Here is a 21,922-nt window from a genome sequence, read left to right as displayed (position 1 = left end):
TAGCAAGTTATTTGAAGAGAGAAAGGGAAAGAACATGTAGCCTTGAGAGGGAGCAGCCTGGAGGAAAAAAAAAATAAAAAGCAGAAGCAGTCAGTTGAAGGTTAATCAAAGTTTGCTAGACTTTGACTATTTATCATGTACATCCTGTCTGGAAAGTAATTTAGTAGTCTATCTGTTCCCATCTCCTTCTTTTCAATAAGCTAGACAGAACAAAACACTAGTAGGTAGACAGACAGATAGATAGACAGATGGATAATATATATATTTATTTGTCAAAATGCATGGATTAGTTGCTTGGACACTGTAGGGGCAGACCAAATGATACTGGTAAAGTCTTGCAAAGAAAAGGAATATAATCCAAGCGCATCTTTAAGAAGGGAAACAACTGCATTAACTTGACTCAAAACAGCAAAAATATCAATTGCTTTCCTGGGCATTGGTCTGCCATTCTCTCTCACTCTTGCTGGAGTTTTAAAGTAGCTATTTTTAAATTGCATGTCTTTAGAAAAGTATTCTGCAAATTCTACTTTTTCCAAAGTAGCATCCAGTCTTACAAGGGAAAGCTTTTACCTCGAGAATTATTTAATGACTTTTTTAGCCAGAGAAGTTCAGATTCAACCAAGGCATCAGAATATAGGAATAAATAAAAGTCCATGTTAGGGGGGAAAAAAAATAGCGCCTATGAAGCACTCTTTGTACAAGTCAGTCAGTTTCTTATGAACCATAAGTGTAGGGATGGCCAAAGCCTTGGAAAGGAAAAACAGAATGCTCTGTACACTGCTGACCTATATTTATTTCTGGCTTTCCAATATGCTATTCTAAAACTATATGATGAATAAGAATGTAAGAGAATTGTTTTCTCTATTTTGTTTTTTCTGCAGGGTTGGATTAATTAATGCTGAGAATGTCCTAAATCTCTTGGAGGCTTTCTGGCTCATCAACATACATACTGCATCCAGACCAAAAAGGCACTCTGAGGATAAGTAGTTTATCAGATCATAAGTATTTTTGTAGAAGCAAAAGAGCTATAAAAGAGAATGACCTAATTCAAGCACAACATGCTCAATATTCCTCTTCCATCTCCAAAGTATAAAAAGACCTGAAATCTGTGAAAAGATCAAAGAACTTTCAACATAGAAAGTTGTTAAAAAGTAAGTTGCGGGAATTATCTGGAAAACTGAGTGATTGCAAACCACTGAAGTGGGGTTTAGAAATGCAGACTAAACCTTGCTAGTCTAAATCCAGTGATTGCCATATTTAAAGTCAGATTCCAGATGGACAGCTTTCATAAACTGCCCTGAGACATATTTGATCCAGCTGCTGAATGGACAGGAATCAAAAATGCAGCTGCACCTTCCAAAAAAAGTATCAAGCTTTTTTGAAAAGTCCAAAGCCCTTAAGCCTGTGACAACCATTAAAGAGTTTAAATTTCATTTTTTAAAAGCCATCTACTAATGACAGCACTCACCTTGGCACCTCCAATCATCATCTGCTTTCCACAGGACTTAAGTGTTATTCTGAAGGGACACAATTAACAGAATTATCAAACAACCATTAACAGAGTCCTAATTAAAGCAGAGCATTTAGCAACCTTCAGCAGACATGGTGTAATTCCAGATGAAGAGCAGAGTGTCCATCAGTCACTGACAGCTAAATCCAGATCGTTTGTAAGATACTATACATGGTTATTGCTTTTATAAAGATTTTCCACCAGATGCTGTGGTTTAATTGTAGGATGCTCATGGTGAACTCATTGCCTGATCCCTTTCCACAGATCACACCATCATCAGTGCTGTTTGCATTATCACCTCCACAATATCACTTTTTTATTTTAGTGGACTCACAATACAAGCTATGAAGTTTTGATGGGCATTCAGGGCCTAATCTTCTGCTACATTAGACTTTAATGCCTTTCCTCACTCCGCTAGTATGAATAAACAGTCACAAACACCTGAGTTACCCCATTTGAACATTGCCAGCTGACTAGTGATAGCTGCTGTTTGAACACCCTGTTGAACATTAAAAGAGACACTTTTCTTCCATGAGTGGGGCAAGCTTGGAGCACAACCTTGCATTCCTGATAAGGAAGCAGTCTTAAATACTTTTAACCCCCATTATGGCTCCATATAGTCTTTAACACATTTAAGTACATGGGGAAATATATTATAATCTTCCTTGTACCGCTGTAGCACTGAGGTATGTATCACACATGCAGTCAGCCCCCCAGTCCCAATCTGGGACCTTATTCACTAGATCATCATTTCTTCAGCATTCAGACCCGGGTCCCACTGAGTCATGGTGAGTTTTACACTGTAATATACACCGACGTATTAAGAACAGCTCTGCTGATGTGGCCTATAAATGGGATTGGGAAGCAAAAAAATTAAAAAGTGAATAGTCAAGTGTGAATGAAATGGTATGAATTATGAAAACACACTGGAAACATTTCCAGAGATACACTGGTAGAAGAAAAGAAACAACAACAACAACAGCTAAAAATGTCGCAGCCAGCCCCTTTGCTGTTCCCCAGGCTCAGGAGGGAACTGAATTCCCATTCCTGGTATTTAACAGAAAACTCTCAGCCCCACTCTGGAGATGATTTGAGCACAAACTGGTAAATCATCAAAACAGTAACACAGCAGACCTTATGGGAATACTTTCTTTTCTCCTTTCTCATACAAGAACTGGGAGGCTAAGCTGAAAGCTGCTACAAACATCTCTATTATCTCTAACCTCGCCTGGCTAAACGAGATCCAGATAATCCTAAAATCTGTTCACAGATCTGCAACCGGTTTTTGACCTGAATGCATTTATCATGTGCTGTCTACTCTGAGTCTCTAACTAGATTTCATTCTGACACAAATAAAAACAGTCTTCATAGAAGCATTTGGCTCAAATTTAGCCGCGCTGGATATAATTTGGAAAATAAATATTAATGTTTAGCTGTGGCTTGCCTTTGTTTACATTGATTGATCACTGAAAACAAAGTGAAATTTACACTCCACAGGGCAGAAAACATGGCAAGAAAAGCAACTGAGAGCAAGAGTTTCCATACACAGATTCTAACTTCACTTTTTTGTGACACCAGAGTTTCTCAGAGCTGGCTCGGTAGTGATAAATTAGTGCATAAACAATGCACCCACTGTTTCCAAAAGTCTCCCACCAGATACTTTTTTTTAAGGCATTCCTGAAACAAGTAAAATTGTTTTGCTTATACAAATAGGACTAAATCAAGACTATGTGTTAGGCTTGCAGCTTAAACCTCTCTGTATGTGTCAAATCTGAACATCTTATCATCCCACTCTAAAAACTAGAAAAATTAGATTCTAATCTGTACCTTTGCCCACCAAAAATTTTTCAAGTTTTACTTCATATTAGTTCATCTTGCATGTCCCTGAATGATGCACAAATTTCTCAGCTCACTATACCTGCTTTCATTACATGAATTTATATCCAAGCATGAATTTATCAGAAGGAAAATTGGGAAAAGGGGGTTGTAACTAACTTCACCATTAATATTTCCTGGTTCACCTCAGGAATCTCAGCTGTGCAGCCTCCTCTCCCTGCCACCCCAGTTCAGATCAGGGCTGCAGTGGTTTTTACACTTCACTTGTAATGTGCACGACTACTTCGAGCCCCGCTGACCTTTCTTATTGCAGTAGACCATCTATGAATTCCTTCTCATGGCTCCTCTGAAATTATCAGGATTTTCAATACCAACTTTAAAAAAAAAAGCTTGCGGCAAGTATACATCTGGTAGAATGCCAATGAAATTACAAGAACAATTAATATAACACATTGTTCTTTATCTCTTTGAAAAATATACGGTGCTATTTATAATCACAGTTTATATTATTTATAATATATATTATTTATAATTATAGTATGATCTTTTTAGGTCAGGATAGAAATAATTTTTATTTCTAAAGGAAAGGAAAGGGAAGAGAGAAGAAAAACACTCTGAGAACTGTATTCAACCAGATAAGCAAAGAATAGATAAGGCCCATGTAGTCATTAGTCACAGTCTTGTTGCAAAGATTGAAGAGCTTTTTCAAATACAAAGTATAACTGTAAAGTTTTGGCCAGAAGACATGTAACTGGCATCCTTGCCATGTTCAGGAAAGATAGTTTTGGTTTGTATATAAAGTACTGCAATATCAAAGTAATGTTCAAATATTAAACAGGAACATCCTTTACTTACAGAACAAAGGGTGAACTGACTTGATAATTTCCAATAAAATTACAAATTGGTTGGAGTCTAAAGAGAGATTTAACCCAGTCTTTGCCACTGGCAAATATTAAAAATTTTTCACTGAGAACTTCCCTTTTCCAATAAGCTGTATGCGAGCTAAGATGTTCACTCTTATGCTGCACCTCATGCCTCCAAGGAATGGCTGTGAACACCTCTGAATTTTCTTCATAATCCTTCTTCAAAAGCCTTCTTCCAAATCCCTTTGTCAGAATGTCTATAAAAACACAGTGATAAAACTACTATGCCTAATACAGCCTTGACTATGTCTATAAAAACACAGTGATAAAACTACTATGCCTAATACAGCCTTGACTATGTCCTGATGTGCCCCAACTACTTCTCTGTAACCCTCTGTCTTCTCTGGGTTCAGGAATCTCAGTATTTCTGATTACCAGCTCCTTGAGACACTACTTGTTGTACAACGTTTGTACAGGGTTATAAGTGCCTAGGGACCTATAATAATGTAGGTAATAATGAATAGTTTCAACTGTCCAATTGGTGTTAAAAATAATGACTAATATTACAGCAGCAAAATGTGTAATACTTAGAAAATGGAGGCATCATATATCCCCTAGATACCTTCAAGCACAACATCAGCACCATAAAAAACTACACGTGGGCCACAGCGTAGACAACTCACACACACATTTGGTGTCACCTGGTATAATATTCTGGCTGTTTCAAACCTCTGGATTTGAAAAAAAAAACAACCAACCAAACAAACAAAAAAACACCTCTGTCCAAATGGAATCCTATTCCTCTCCAATGGATTGGAGAGGATAGACAGGGCCTGATTTCCACTCTGTTTGCAGTCATTGGTCTCTCCTCTCACTTTTATCCTTCAAACTGTACTGTCCGGCCATACTGGTAGAAAGCTGACCCTGGCTGTGCTGTTTGTAGAACAAACAGGCTGGGGGGAACTGAAAATATCTCCCTTACCGAACATTATATGCGCCTCTCTGTTTTCTGTGCATTAGCCAGAAAAGTCAAGGATCAGAGCAAGACACTGTTCAGACTTTGGCATCAACCATCATTTGATAATTCATGTACAAATTATTTCCAAAAGAACTGCTGAAGTTATTGAAAAAAAAAAAAAGTTGTAAAGGGTTCTTAGTAAACAACGTCTCAAGTCATCTATAGCCTTGAACTTTTATTGCTTTTAAACAGGCTTTTCATGAAAAATATTATTCTTTTAGGAGCAATTGCATCACCACTTTATTTCAAGTCCTCTAATCCTCAGAGATTATAAGGAAAGCTCTTCATTTTGCACATTGCTTTCTTGACAGACATCAGCATTTATCTACTGCTACAATAACAGTTTTAAAAAAATGATGGTCATTAACAAAAGAATGTTATTTTCCACAGAGGGGGCAGATACTGTGAGACCCAGTGACAGACTGTGATTTGGGCAATCCTGCAAGAAGAGCCACCTGCCAGCTTTTAGCAAAGCTGGATCTGAGCGAGAGTAGAGCTAAGGAGAGCAAAGCTGAGCTAGTTGCAGCTAGCAGGCTGAGCACAATGTGGGAGGAACGGCTGAGAAATAGGTAGAACTGTTTTGTTCAAAAACAGCTCCCTTGCTGTGCATTGCACACTGATCCATGTATCTAGTGAGGAGGAAGGTAAAAAAGTAGTTGACATTCAGAACTAGTTTGGGATCCTCTACTAGTTGCCTCTACCTTGCTTTTCAGCAACACCAAAGCCAAATTTCTGTGTCCCACACAAGCAGTTTAGGAGGCCTGCTAAATGCCTGTGGGCTGCATGCACTGCTGGAACAGCAGTGACTGTAGGTTAAAATTAATGCTGAACAGAAACATCCTAAAGGGTGGATTTGGACCACAAGGCTGACAATTGCCATTTTTATTCCTCCCACTCACAGCACCAAGTGGAACTGGGGGACAGAATTGCAGCTCAGAAGTATGTCTTTAGTCATCACACTGTTTCTTTGCTTGCATTCAAACCAATTCCAAACTTGTGTTTGCAAGTTTTTGTACTGACAGAGCTACAGCTGCACTGCTGAGTTTAAACAATTTACGTGATACCAGTATCACTAAACTCATCAGTGTGGGGGGGGGAAAGCATCAACATGAGTTACACAGAGATGTGAAGCTATTCTGCAGAAGTTATCCGGTCAAGAACAATGCAGCATGATCCACAGCATTGTAATAGGTGATTTCCTATGCAAACCTCACAGAGTTATTTTTATATCACTTTCCTGTGAGCTACTCAAAGCTACTATTAATTTAATGAAATGGTGAAACCTAGAGAAAATTACTAGTATGAATTTCTTTTTCATTTCACAAGTCTGGATCACAGACTAAGGTAATGTCCCTTCTTTTTCTGAGAGTGAAAGGTGATTTTAGTTACTGATTTCAGCAGGGATGTACTTCTGACAATCCATGATCTCACAGTGTAGATCAATACTGTCAAACATCTTTTGCAATCACTACAGTAATTTGCTCACTTTGATATACATCACACTTAGGCTTAAAATACATTCTAAAATAAAACAGCGGAGATAATTTGCACAGGCTGATGCTAAAACCCAAGAAGGACATGATGATAGCTTATAATGATGGACGCATTACTTCGTTGTGGCAACAGTTAGACAGCTTAGGGAGTTTAGGTCAAGTAAGTAGTATTGGACTGTGAGACTGGACACGGGAGCCTTGCTGGGCAGGGGCAAGGCGCCCTTCTTCCTCCTCCTTTTCCATCTACCCCTTAAGGTTGGAGAGAGGGCAGAAAATACGACCTCACGCACAATCAGCTACGCTTTTCTCCAGGTGTCTATTATTTGACTACCACAAGCACTTGCTCCTGCAGTTTTCAGGCTGCGGCGAGGGCAGCGTCGCACCCGCCGGGGCCGGGGATTTCAGATGAATGGGGCAGGCAAATCCGCCCGGCACCCCTGGACGGCTCGGTGGGGAAGCTGAATGTCGGCGCGGACACACAGCAGCGCAGCCCAACCGCCCTTCCCAAAGCACGGATTAGCTGCTGCCAGCGCAGCGCGGGGCCAGGCCCTGCCCGGCGGGGCCGCCGCCGCAGCCGGGGCAGGCGGCGGAGGCAGGGGAGAGCGCTCGCCGCTCTCGGAGCTCGGGCGGCCCCGACGCCCCCCGACGCCCGGCACTCGCTCCGCTCCGCTCCCCGCGGCGGGGGTCGGGGGCTCCCGGCCAGCCCCGGCCGCGGTTCCGACCGCGGTCGCGGCCGCGGTCCCGAGGCTGCGCGGGGCGGGGCGGGGCCCGGGCAGCGCCGCTCCGCCCCAGCGCCGCGGAGCCGAGCGGGCGGCGGCGCGAGCGGCAGCGGCCGGGGCGGCCCGCGCCTGCGGAGAGGGCAGGGGCGCAGAGCCGCGCCGCGCAGCGCCGCGCCGCGCCATGGGGCTGGAGAAGGAGAAGGCGGACACGCGGATTTTCATGGACGACGACAACTTCACCCGCGGCGGCGGCCCCGCGCTGTCCGACGCGGAGAAGAGCGCGGAGGACGAGTCGGACAGGGACCCCAACGGGCTCAACACCCACCTCAAGGTGCGGCGCCGTCCCGTGGCCGCGGGCGGGCGGCGGGGGCGCGGGGCTCCGCGGGGCGCCGCGGAGGGCGCGGCGGCCGTCCCGCTCCCGCCGGCCTCCCGCGGCGCTGCGCGCAGGGCCGCGGCGCGGGCGTTAGCCGGAGCTGCCCGCTGCCCTCCCCGCCCCCAGCCCTGCCTAACTGCAAATTGCCTCCAGAGGCAGATGCCGACCGAGCTGCTGTTTTTGCTGTTTGTTGTTCTAGCTGGGGTTTGAGGATGTGATTGCAGAGCCGGAATTAACTCACTCCTTCGACAAAGTCTGGATCTGCAGCCACGCTCTCTTTGAGCTCAGCAAGTATCTGATCTACAGGCTGGTGACTCTGGTCCTTGCCATCCCACTGGCCCTGGTTGCTGGGATTATCTTCGCCGTGCTTAGCTGCCTGCACATCTGGTAAGTACATATCATCACTTGCCACCGCAAGGTGTTCCAGTTCACCAGCTCTGCAGGCAGCCAAGAACTTTGTTTCTAAAGGGGGAGAAATGGAAATAATGTATTTGCTGTGATTCAGTTCTCAACACTTAATATGGCTCTTACTAGCTGTCTTTCTTATCTGTTTAAGCTCCTTGGGGCAGTGTGTCTGTCCCATCCCATGGATGGTGTCTGCCAAAGTGCATTCCAGCCTTGGCCTCCTTGTGTAGTAATAATTATGCTTCTTGTTTTTTAACTGGAAATGCTACTTACACCTCTGATTTTCTTATCAACCTGATGCCTTCTCAGTAAGGTTACCTCTGATTTTATCCTCGCACACTGAAGAAAGCTTTTGAGGCCCCAACTTTCATTTCCTTTCTTTTTACTGCCACAAAATCTACTGTCACTGCCTTACATCTGATCCATGGCCATCTCTAGGTGCAGTGCCCCAAAGCACTGCACTTCCACAGAAGCGAAGAACCCCAGCTGATCTTAGGAAGGCTGCTTCTGGCCATGGCCCAGGTTCACATGCAAATACATTAGGTCTTCAAGTCACAGCAAAGCTGATACACTTTAAATGGAAAATACTGGCAAAATGTCAGGGAGGTGATTCTTGAGACTAGACAGGCAGCTGATTGTGGAGAAGGAGAGAGTGAAGGGAAAAGAATGAGGTTGAGGAAAGAATTGAGAATCTGTCAGTCTGCAGAGGAAGAGATGAATGCAAGTGATCAATATCGTTCCAGCAAACCAGGATTTTCCATATATGGGGGTTTGGGGTAAAGTCTCGTTTGACTTGATTAGCACTGGAATCATGAAGGTGTTGATTATACTGAAGAAATGTTGGGTTTTGAAAGTGGAGTGGAAGTTATGATTTGACAACATCGCCATAAGCCACCTTGGAAACTGGTTAACTAGAATTTTGGGAGCATTGAGTTTGCATGTCCTCTATCTATCCAGAGGAGTTACAGTTTAAATCAGAACTGCCCACCTCCTAGTTCAGGGTCTGAAGTACCCCATAGGCTACTTCTCTAGTTTCCAAATTACTACGAACAGAGCGTGCCCAGACTTTTCGCTCGGTGAGCTATCATGGGCTGTGTTGTACCATGTGACTGCAGAAGAGTATGGTGGGTGCACAGAGTTCCAGCAGTGGGCTGGAACCATGGGCTAATTCAGTAATGTCCAGTTTATTAAGACTGTACTTTTGTGCTTGATGATCTTGGATCTGGATTTCTCTGTGTAGATGTATGAGTTTCACTGACCCAGGACTCCGAGGTCAATTTCTATTTATGCAAATAGTCCCAAGTGGCTTTACCAGGAACTGTAGGTTCTCAGTACATCCAAAATAGAACTGTCTGAATGTGGCACTTGATTTTGAAAAGTTTGCCTTGATGGTCTGTGAACACACTTATTTCTCCGTCAATTTTTTTTTCTTAAATTCATTGTCAATATCAAGCTAATCTTTCATTTTGGTCTTTCTTGCACATGGGATGGGTGTGAAAGAGCAATGTAACACAGTAGCTCTGTCTGCATTTGCCTTGGGCCCCCTCCAGTGCTGGGATCCAAAGCCAGGGCAGTCTAGTCTTCATGTAGAAACAGGTAGATTTATTGCAGTACAAAGGTGGAACGCAGTGTGTTAAGGTCTGTGCAGCTGATAGTGTTGCCAATTTGTTGCGAGTAAGGATTTCAGTATCTCCCTCTATTTCAGAGGGTAGCACAGGAGCAAACAGTAGACAGGCAGTAGAGAGTGGAGATATGGAGACTGTCAAACACATGGCACTGGCTCTTGTGGAGTGCCATTTGGTCTGGAAAAATAATAGCTCCTTGTTTTGTGGGTGAGAGGAAGGGAATTCCAGAATATACCTCTCTCAAGCTCTTAAAACATCACAGCAAACTTTGGGCATGCCCTCCCACATGGTGAAGTGCAGGAGGGCTTAGCAGAGTCTCTGTGCCTTGTCTTCATCACCCGAACAATCAAAGTGATGATGTTGGTTGGCTGGTCTTCAGGGAGCTTTAGTCTACAAGACTAAGATTGAAACTGTTTCTAAAACACTCGGACGTCTTCAAACACAGAGCTCTGTTGGTTGTCACACATGCTCTTGCCGCTCTTTAAGCATGCTAAAAATCCACGGAAAACAGACTTAGCACTCCTCCTGTATCAAGGACCCCTCATGAGTTGCTCCTGAAAGCAAATATTGCCTCTCTCCAGCAAAAAGAAAGATGCAAGCACAGGGAACATCATGGAAAGAAGAAAGAAAGCTGAGTAAGAAACACATAGACTCATAGAATCATAGAATGGTAAGGTTGGAAGGGACCTCTGGAGATCATCTAGTCCAACCCTCAGCGTAGCCCATACGGGAATTGAACCCGTGACCATTAGCAGCACCACGCTTGAAATACATGATAGTACACTTCAATTTTCATTTTTACCTATTAAAAAGAAGTGTATTCTGATTTTGTTCTCAAACTGGCTGCCTGGAGCTAGGATCCAAATTTACACTACCTGTTAAAAAAGAGACAGTGGGCTGAAATTGTGCCAGCCAGCAGTTTAACGACCTAAATACAAGCTAGTTCAAGGAAGGCTTGAAGGACGACTTCTCCACATCCCTCTCTTTTACAGATTGCTGTCATTCTCACCACAGAATATAAACTGTGGAAGTTGTCAGGACAACGGACAACAAATCTCACATGAATTTTGTGGTAGTCTTGTCTGGAAGGTTCCCAGGTGTGTTACATATGAAAGCTTGGCATTTATGCTGAGAATCAGTGCTTCATTTGGGGATCCATAACCTGGGTGTTAGGTCTGAAATGGGCAGTCTTCTCTGTACCAACTCACACAGGACCTCAGCCAGCTTCGTGCTCAAGTACTTGCCAGTGCGTTGCCAAAGAGGTGAGTTCTTCTGCTTAGTGAATGGATGATTATTTGGGGATATATGTACATCATCCCCTGTGGCTTGTGCCACAACACTAAGATGTAGCCAGGGTCAGATACACAAAGAGATGAACATGTACATATATCATCTCTTACTCCTTTTTGCACAACTCCACTTGTATGGCTTAGCTGTTGTACTCAAACCTGTAGGACTAAAACTGTCTCCCTACCAACCAGCTAAAATCAAAGGAAATCACAGTAAAATGGGCCATTAAGGCCCACCTTGTGATCTGATATTACCTTGAGGCCTTTGTTCATGTCTAGCTTATATTCTTTGGCTTCTGAAAAGGAAGTAGGTGGATACTGTCTTGCTTTCTTTTTAGTTTTGTCTTTCCAAGTCCATGCAGGTGCTGTGAGACAAAACATTTGGTTTTAATACACTTTATATACTATGTGTGGGTCTTGGAAGGCTCTGGAGGTTATCTTTGATCACTCATAAATATCCCGAGGACTAATGAGACCGTATAAGACACTCTAGAGCTGCTAGCTAATATGGTCTGGTTACAATCCTTGCTTATACTGCAATACCGTGCAAGACTTTAATTAAAGATCCTGGTATAATGCACATGCAAACCATGAATTGGCTAACTTAGCCACTAAATGGTACAGTATTCTAAAAATAGAATTAAGGCATCTTTGAGATTCCCTTTTGGGAAACTTCACAGGCGAAGATGTGATTTTATTATTATTGTTATTTTTTTTTACTTAAAAGCAGAAATCTGAATGAGTGGAAAATGACTTCTCCAAACACATTGCCCAAATCTGTGAACAGTTGAGCTGCTTCCTGACAGTCTGAAAATACCCTGATTAGTGAGAATTAAATTGTGTTCTGCCATTTCCAGTAGGTGTTTGGTTCCTGACAAAGTGTGTCCCTTGGGAATTAACAGGAAAAAGTAATATGAACAAAAGTGAAAAGGGATGATGGGAATAACTTTGTAGATATCATGCCTAGAACAGAAAGACTCAAGAGAGGTAGCATGTAGCAAAAGGATTAATTTATTCTTTTCAGATCAACAGCTCCCAAAAGAAGTGAGTTCTCCTGCTTAGTGAATGGATGATTATTTGGGGATATATGTACATAGCACAAGCTCATACAGGTGGCTGGAATACCCTGGCTATGCTTCAGCCCGGGCGTCAGATTCAACAGAGCTTTTTCTTCTCTGTACTGTATCATGTGGTACTTCGTTATTTATTTTTTAATTGTGCCCGATTATCCTATGGAGGGCACATCACACCCTGATGATCTGGAAATCCTGCGTGGAAGGAAAGCCTAGAATACCATAGAATCTTTGCAGAACACAATACATATGTACTTACATTCACATAGATTATATGTAATCACATACAGAGAAGTACATAGATTTTAGAAATCATAAATCATACTTTTTAATGCTTTCTTGTGAGAAAGGATTTTCTTCTCTGAGGAAATATATTTGAGAAATTCTTGTCTAACTCAACTTTTTTTGTCTATGTAGACCAACTTTTATTTTTAAATGAAAAATGACTTGCATTAATTAGCTTTTGTTGTCAGTATGTTTCACATATCCTCCTATGGAGATAGGCCTACATTATTTTTTGCATGTATTTAGCATAAAATTAGATAATAGATGTAAAAAAACAAAATAATTTGATATGTATTGTATTTAACATTATCAGAAGAGGTTGAGTTCTGGCACTGAGTGGATGGTCTTTAGCAGACCTAAGTACTCTGATCTCTGCCTTTCCGGTCTTCCCTAGTCAAATCTTGGTGATTCCTGGCAATTTTTTGAGACACTCTTCCATAACCTGGCATTTGTTTAATTTGTTAATGTCTGCAGTGATCCTGTCTATGGAGGATCCAGCTTTTGCTTCTCATCTGCAACTGAGTTGTATTAAAATTAAAAAAAAAAAAATCCCAAATGAATTTTAGATGCCAGGAAAGAAGCAGTGACATAGCCCTTACGAACAAAGATGAAATGGAAAAGGGGCAAAGTCAACACAAGCTGAGTAGCCATTTCTGGTGTTTTCCACCAGAAATGCTTGGAGAAATACCATTTTTCCCTATGCACTTTATTGGTGTTTATTAACCTTATTATAACATGTGAAGCTGTAATTTTATTCTGTAGATGTTATATATTCTATATATGGTGACATACATGTGGTTATAGAACACAATAGTTTATAAGGTTCAGTTTAAAACTGTAGAATATATTCCAGTAACACTCATGATTCTATATGCTGTCTATATTACTTGCTGTTTCTGCAGAGATAAAGAAATAGAAGACTTTGGGAAAATTGTTCTGCTTAAATACATTGGAGTTAGCTTAGAGTGCAGCACAGATCTATTAGGATATTGGTTGACTTGTATGATGAAAGCAGAGAATCCAGTTATATAAACGTTGAAAATAACTCTTTCATTTTGACTCTTAAAATGTCTAAGTTTCAACTTTTTTTTAACGTGCCATTTTTTTCCACTTTGTTGTTTTAAGTAGTGTTTATTAGAAAAACGCAATACTCATATATTTTTTCAGACTATAATAAAATAGCAAGTAAATATTTCCACGAAAGTCAATGAGAATTCTGCAATTGAATTAAATGGGGAAAATATAGGTCTCTTAAATTGTGAATGCAATAGCAAACTAGAATGGAATTTGGTTTATTTGTGAAAAGAATCTCTAGCTCCTTCGACCTCATTTAGGAACTAGCCATATTACATACGTCAGAGATTTTTGAAAACCATGTTCTAGCACCACTTCAGTATTACATAAATGATTTATACATTTAATTTGTCTGCACCCAAATAAGAACGTCCAACTAAAGGAAAGGACTAGGGGTTTTAGCCAGTAAATGATTTTTTTAAAAAAAGAGAATAATCTGCAATACTATGGTTAGTTGTTACGTAACTGCTGGCCCTGGTGAACCAGCCCTATGTGCACTTCTGGCTCTCCTCTGTTGTTAGTGTGCTTGGCGTAAGCCACTGCTAAAGACATTGCTTTGGAACTGGGACGTAGGAAGAGCATACACAAATGATCACTAGTGCTTAGCAGGCAAGAAGTACAATTCTTATAAGTGTGTGGCTCTACCCTGAGTAAATAAAAATATCTTTTCCCTGATTAAGAGTCTGGACTTCATCCTACTTTAGTGTCTTACCAATAAAAGAAAATCATGCCAGGATTAGCAACATCCCATTTTCTGGACATAGTCATGTCTTTATACAGTATTAATCAAATGTAAGTAAAGATTATTTTATTGTTTCTGTTGTATTGAAGCAACTTGTAACAGAAATATTAGATAGGTATGAATGAAATATGAATGGCAACAAAACTGGTGGAGAATGAGTGTGAGAGGGCAAAATCAACTTGCTTAAAGATTTTGGTTAATAAAATCACTGTCCTCTTCCATAAAATCTCACATTTGAGTCTTGCCATCTTGATTTGCTACACCATAGGAGCAGTAATCTCCAAATCTTCCATTTTCTTCTTTACAGGATTGTGGTGCCCTTCGTGAAAACCTGTCTCATGGTGTTGCCTTCAGTGCAAACTGTATGGAAGAGCCTGACAGATGTTTTCATTGTACCATTTTTTCAGAGCATAGGCCGATGCTTTGCCATGGTTAATATACACCTGGATCAAGAGTAACTGTCAGGAATGCAAAAATTATAATTGTATGTAATTGCAGAAGGTGTTATACCTCTTTGCTAATGTAACATGCAAGCACTTACCATTCACTCCAAACTGTCACAATAACAATGGCTGGTTTAAGCGGGAACATACTATTTTTCATTTCTTTTCAGGGATCAATTTAAGAAAAAGCGGGCAGTTTTCATATCTTACTATTTTAACAACAGAAGGAAAGTGAAATACATTGGCAACACTTTATTTTAATGACACTTTGATTGTTAGATTGCAGAAGAATTCTTATGGAGGTTTAATAGCCATCACAGTGATAATGTTTTAAATTGCTATGACTGGGACTGGCGTTATTTCAATAAATATTTAAATTGGTAGGATGTGACACTTTGAATGACACTGATCTCTAGGGTTTCACATTGACTACTGGATTCCACCAGAGATCATTCTGGCCCTCGGCATGATATGCTCAATTACTATTTGCAGCAGGTTAAAGGAATATGACTCATTGCATGCAACATACAGATAAGAGAACTGGTGTGTAATTCTACCATACTGGGGAAAAGCTCCCCAGAAGTTTATCCCTTAAAATAAGGTTTTAGCTAATGATTGGAACATCAGCTAATCTGTATATTTTATTTAATGAGAGGTTAACTTTGCTGTATATTTTGTATGTATGTAAATGGCACTTGATCATTATTCTTTGAAGCATTATTTCTATAGTATTTGTATTCTAACAAACTTACTAAGCAGAAAGAGTGAGACACTGCAAAAAATAGATAACTAAAAATTAGATAAATAAAATTTCAGTTTTTAAATTATGCAGATTTTTTAAGTGTTGCTGTGCAATTCTAGTATATCTTTTATATATAGTTGTGTGTAAAAGCAAAGATTATAAGTGTTTTCTTACAACACTATGCAAAAGAGTTGGGAATATCTGTTTATGAGAATTGTTTTTTATTAAAAGTGGGCTGCAGTAAATGCAGCCCTGCTATTTCTGTGCGTTATCAGCAACATTGTGATATTTAAAATGACAGACACTATGCAGGCACTTTAACTAGCTAGCAAGCTCTTATATAAGGCACATGAGTGTAATTGGTATCCTTGTCTAATTCTCCTCACCTATTGACCTGACTCGCTTTTTGCTTATTTACTGCTTTAAAGCCTAACCCATAAAGAGCTCTTCTTTCTTCTGCACCTAATTAAACTTTGTAAACCAGAGTAACAGAACATATGCAGAGGTACATTAAAACTACTTTAGCCTTCTGATGGGTTTATGCTGCTGTTTTATATAAATACTGATGATAAGCTGCAATTGTAAAAAGTTTGTATGATTTAGTTTGTTGCTTTCTAAAATGATGTCACAGATTTCTTATCAAACAAGAGGTATATAATAAAAAAATAAAATGTCAGCTTTTTCGTATTTTAACTTAATTTTTTCAGCTTCTTCAACTTTTTTAAAAGCTCTGTAAAATGTAGAAAAGCATAGACTACTATGTAATTTTTTCCAAAATGCAGGGAAAGAAAAAAAATGAATGAGCATCAATACAGTTCCACTATTATCAATTGAATTCAACTTATATTAGAAAGTGATGCATCTCTCTGTGCTGGATTAAGCCCAAACAGAATGTTTTCTCTGAAGCAGGTCTCTCAGTGAGGAATTTTGGCTATGTTTAGAAAAATGCTTAATTCTTTTTAAAGGATTCATGCTTTATTTATAGATGACCTGCAGAATTTTCCTTTTCTTGCTCTACAGAAGCTAGCTAACATTACATATTCTTTGCACATAAAAAGCTTTGCAGGAACTCAGATCTGGATCCAAACTTTGAGACTATTTCCTAGGGAAAAATACATCACTCTAGGTCATGCACTACTGGATATATGTATTCTTAAATAGCTTACTGAAGTCATCCCAGCTCTAGCTCCTGCAGAGAATCAAATAGAATGATTTGGCTTGTTCTTATTTTGATTTGAGCCTTTCTGCTTGCTATTTGATGCTTTTCAGTCTGTCATTAATTGATTCTTTTTATCATTTCTCTAACTGCATCACAAGACTAAAGCAAGCTTGCAATGAAAAAAGATCTTATTGAGTAATTAAAGCTGTCAGTTTCTTGCGTATTTTACAGCAGTATCTTTCTCTGGAAGAGATGCTTTTACTATAAGAAAATACCAAACTGGCTTTTACACTTACAAGAAAATAGTAGATTTTTGGCAGATACATTTACGTCATCCGTGAAACGAAAGGGAGTGAATATACACAGACTTTTCAATACTTAGGTGTGAATCTGCCCCAGGCAATGAAGCCTGGCAAGTATTCTCTGGTTTTTGTGGATTTGACAGTACTGGCACACATCAAAAAGCTCTGCCACAGTTGTTACTATCAATAGCTTATAGCGCTGTTGGACAACAAGGACTGAGTGGGCATTGGCACTGAACTGTGTTCTTACATATAGGGACAGATTCCTTAACTGTGGCTGTGTCTTCTGAACTGTGGGCAAATCATACCAGCTAATGCAATAACAGCAACTTACAAATGAGAATTTGAGCAAAAAGAAGAGTCCAGAAAGGTAGAGTTCTGAGGGTAAATTGATAAAAAAGTATGAGGTGTTCAGACTCCAACCTGCCTCATGCTACCGCAGATCTTAGGCTTACAATCATGAACTGGAGATTTAGCTCTGTTGTGCAGAATGTGTCAGTATTACATTTTTCATGGGAAGAACAAATATAGAACTAACCTCAGAATTGTCTTTATGTTTTTTTTTCTTTTAGTTCACAAAGAAATTTAATCTAATTCCTTATGAGAACTATTGAGTAACATCCTTTTAATGTGACTGCAGAACGTTTATATTTGTATCTTATGTTTCCTGCCCTTACTTGTTCACCATATAAATTTGGATAAATTCCTAACTGAAATTTTGACATATGAGTGAAGGAGGAGACTCTTCTCAGCTATCCAAAAAGCTCTCTTAGGCATGCACTGACTGAAAGGGTCAGACTATCCCTGCTGCTCTGGGACTTGGACCACACACTCATATTTAGGAGAAGCCAAGGAATAGTAAGTTCATTATTTTTACAGGGTTTGAGCTTTCCCCCACCTACAGAGATAAAACTGTTGCTGAAAAGCTTTAAAAGTACATGGAAAAAGATGTGTTTTTGTTTTTAAAAAATAAAATGCAAATGGAACAAGGTCAAACACCAGGCATTTTCTACCAGTGCTGTCTATTAGTACACGGTGCGGAGAAAACTAGGGCTAAAAACCTGCAGTGAGTTGACTGAACCAGCATAACTGTGCATGGTAAAAACTGAGGTGCTTTCTTCACGCAATGGTTCACAAATGAGAGGTGAATTCCTAAAGGCTAATTTTATCCTAGTGACACTAACCTTGCTGATTTTGTTTGGTAGAGAGCGAAAAGAAAATGGCTTCAGTAGGGGCAATTCAGAAGGGCTAGGATGGTTTTGTGCTCTGTATCACCTTCCAGAAAGACTCCCTTTCATGCTGTCTCTAGCAGAGAAAGAAGGGCCCCTTCAGAAGGCAGCTAAGCATATCCTACTTTAGACACTTGGATGGAATAAAATGTAGAGATTCCCATTTTTATTTCATATTTAGAGGAAAACTTGTCTATTTTTCCAATTCAGTTTCATTACAGCTACTTCTTCTCCCCATGTACCTGGCCTCCCCTTTTTCTTTATGCTATCACAGCTATCCCAATGCTACAAATATAAACTAAGATCGGGCGTAAAACTTCTAGGCAGCTAAAGCTGGTTAGAAAAAAGTCCTGTCCTAAACCTCAAGGAGCGGGTGTTTGAGTCCCATTAGAGAATAGTTCTCACAGTCTGATATGCTTATAGGAAACCAGTACAGTTAATGATACATCAGAGCTGGTGGAAGGATATGCAACAGTAGCAACACTGAGACAAATGGATATGGTCCAGCTTGGCATTTGTCAGGGAATTTGACATTAAAAGAGATCGAGGAAAGTGTGACTCAAATTGCTCAAGGTCTCAAAACCTTACATCCAGTTGACAGAATTAAGCTTTCAACCTACTTGCCTTACCAGCCAAGGCAGTTGCTGGTTGTCTTCATCAAGACCTACGGGGACTAACTCTAATAAAAGAAGTATGCACCTAAAGCAGGATTAAGATGGCTGTCAGGCATTTACATCCAAAATTGTAATCCCTGCTCAGCTGCCACCCAACCTGAAACATGCCTAAACTCAGTAGGCACCACCCTTTCCCGTAACATTCCTGCCGTACTTCCAGTTTTATTTTCAGTCATGCCTAGAACTGCTCTTGCTTGAGTAACTTGGCACCTAACTCACATCTAAGCCTCATCAGAACCCCCAAAAATAAGGGGAAAGATTACCTCAACACCCTGAAAATACACTTTGTGCACACAAGCAGTTTTCACGGAGTGAGTTCCAGTGTACTAGTGCACCACAGACAGGCAAAAATAATCTCAGCTCTCCAGGCCAGATAAAAAATACTTACATGACAGCACTGTATAAATTCTTTAAACTGGGGATGATGGGCACCCACCTAAGTTCAGATTCAATGACTTAAAATTTAAAATACGGAAAGCCTCCTGAGGATGGAGACTGACCAACCACCATGAATGCTCCAAATCTGTAAATCATGGAATGAGCAAAGCATCAGGCTTCATTTTAAAGCCATCCCAATGCTTACACAGTAAGGAGAAAACAGTATCACAGCTGATAAAAGCTCATTACCAAAGGTTCTGGTAGCTTAGGCTTTCATCCAGCAAAACTCCCAAAACTGTTAATAAGTGGATGCACTTAAGTAGTTGAACAGAAGGCCCTAAGAAAAACAGCGATCTTCCTCCACCAGGCCTTAGTTTTGCAAGTGTCCTGCATAAGGAAGGTTGCTCGCTGATCTCTGTCATCTGATGGCCTGGATGCTGTTGAGACTACACATAAAGAAAACAGTTCCCAGGGCTGATACTGACCTTACTGACTTTGGAATATATCAGGAATATTGCTAATAGCATAATCGCAATAATTACACAACTAAAAAGGAGGGGGGGTAGGAGGTGTGTGGAGTGGAGGGAGGGGGAGCATTTGATATCAGTCAAAGAGAGTGAGCAGTCATGCACATCCAGTTCACCTTCATGACTCACTTTCTGACATTGCTGTTTGAGGAATTTCATCCAACCCAATTTTTGTGCTGGGCTTTTTGGAAGAAATATTTCCTGCCAGTAAGAAAAACTTTCTCACAATGGAAAGAACTGCTCACAGCTTGCACATATGCTGCTCTGTATTTACAGTCAGCTCTCAATTAAGATAATCCTAAGGTTTGAAAATTCAGTTAAAGCAAAGCTTTGGAGCATACAAAACTTATTAAGATTAGGCATAAAATGCCCAAAGCTGATGTGATGGAGAAGGAAGAAAGGCAATGAGGTGGCCAGCTAAAGTAGCATATATCAAGTCAAGGTCAAGTAAAGATACACAGCAAAGCTCAATGAAAAGACAGTTTTAGTGCATTTTTCATATGATGGTCCATGTAGCAATAGGCTGTGATTTTAGTCCCTGCAGGCATAATTCCCACACCTCTGTAACTTGTTAGTACCTATGTACTTTTCTCTGTAGGACATCTTCATAGTATTCAAATAAGCACTTTTAAAGTTCATCAGATGCAACAGGCCATTTCAGCTGGTAAGTAGCCTGTTCTGAGGTCCATCTCATAGAGGTTATAAATTCCACCAGCTTCTAGTACTTCTCTAGCTGCACTAGTGCTGTGAGATTCTCTCTCTCTCTTTTTTTTTTTTTTTTTAAGGAGGCTGCAGTTCCACAGAAATTATTCCAAGTGTAGCATTTAAAGCTAACAAATGTATCTCTTAATTTAGTCATCCTTGAGGTATGCAGTAATACTGAATGATGAAAATCTTCTGGTGTGCATGCAAAAAACTGACTAATTAAAAAATTTTCCTAGCCTATAAAACAAAGACCTGTCTTTCTTCAGATGGGCTGACAATTTTAAATGAGACTATGTCCCTCAGTCCACCCATTTAGCTTTATGCACACACTGAAATGTTTGGAAAACAGAAGATATTTTAATGATGATTTAAGCAAATTATTGAATCAATAAAATTACTTCTAAAAATTACAACCAACTTGGAAAGTTGGGAAGCATCCACCTCAAAGGCATTTGTTCTAAAGTTTGTGAGCAACAGAAATTCTTAAAGTTCACTGCTGATGACCATTTCAGTAATAGATGTCCATGTGGCCTGCATTTTTAACAGGTGCATTTATCTGTGGAGTCTACTTCCATTTAGCCAATGGCCTTTTTGAGGTTATTTATCTGTTGAGTTGCCAGAGCCAACTATAGTGCAGTCTGAAATTTTCTGCTTCTCTTGCTGCAAATTTGTGCTAAATGGCATAACACTAACCTCACTTTATTTTTCTGTTAATGTGACAAATCTTACACTGTAAGTTGTTTTCCTAGCGGAAAAATGGTTATTGCAAACACGAAAAAATACAGGGCCATAACTAATAGTTTATGGATGAGCAGTGCCTTTGTAATCCTAACCTGAACTGTCTTGAACACTGTAAGGGACCCTGAGAGCTGTTACAACAACACTGCATGGGACTTTCAGGACACATGGCAGTGTCACAGCATCCCACCATGCCTCTTTAAAAGTAAAGTCTCAATGGTTAAGATGCATGACAGACATGCATGGGTTCAGTCTTCTCCCAAGAAAAAATATTGTACAGTTAAAGTGCAGGACTGTTAAATGTTTAATACTGTTAAATAAAATGCATACTTTTGAAGTGAACCATTCGGGAAAGTCTCTTTTTCTTCGACCCAAGGATAGCCAAGTTTCCACAATTGTTCCTGGGGCGCTAATGGCAATGTGTAAACTATTGTCAGAGGGGGATAAGGGAGGGCAGGGGGAAAAAAGTCCTGCAAACTCACTTCTCGCTCCGCTCTGCAACACAGCTAAAGTTTTCCATCTCCTCACTGCTTCCTTGCTCCCCGGCAGCTCTGCCACATCCAGGCACCGCCGCCCCCAGCGCGGGGGGACCCCGGGGAGCAGCTCGGGCTGGCGGCGGGCGGGAGCAGCTCCGCGGCGCGGCCGCGGCCGCCGGGGCCGGGGCAGCCCGCCGCCGCGTTGCGGGGGCTGGGTTGTTTTCCCCTCCCAGCCGCGGCCGCG

At 40.7% G+C, this 21,922-nt stretch overlaps 1 protein-coding gene across 1 annotated transcript; it reads left to right on the top strand.

Annotated features, from left to right (window-relative positions):
- The first annotated feature begins 7,546 nt into the window (after window positions 1-7,546).
- CAV2 (caveolin 2) lies at window positions 7,547-21,544 on the top strand. The gene is made up of 3 exons (XM_062583445.1): window positions 7,547-7,770; window positions 8,012-8,199; window positions 14,613-21,544. Exons 1-3 carry the CDS (start codon window positions 7,621-7,623, stop codon window positions 14,761-14,763), a joined length of 489 nt encoding a protein of 162 aa, XP_062439429.1. The 5' UTR covers window positions 7,547-7,620; the 3' UTR covers window positions 14,764-21,544.
- The last annotated feature ends 378 nt before the right edge of the window (window positions 21,545-21,922 follow it).

Source organism: Rhea pennata, chromosome 1 (assembly GCF_028389875.1).
Source record: "Rhea pennata isolate bPtePen1 chromosome 1, bPtePen1.pri, whole genome shotgun sequence".
NCBI classification, from domain to species: Eukaryota; Metazoa; Chordata; class Aves; order Rheiformes; family Rheidae; genus Rhea; species Rhea pennata.
The sequence above is the reverse complement of the archived record's forward strand: the minus strand, read 5'-3'. Positions and strand labels throughout refer to the sequence as shown.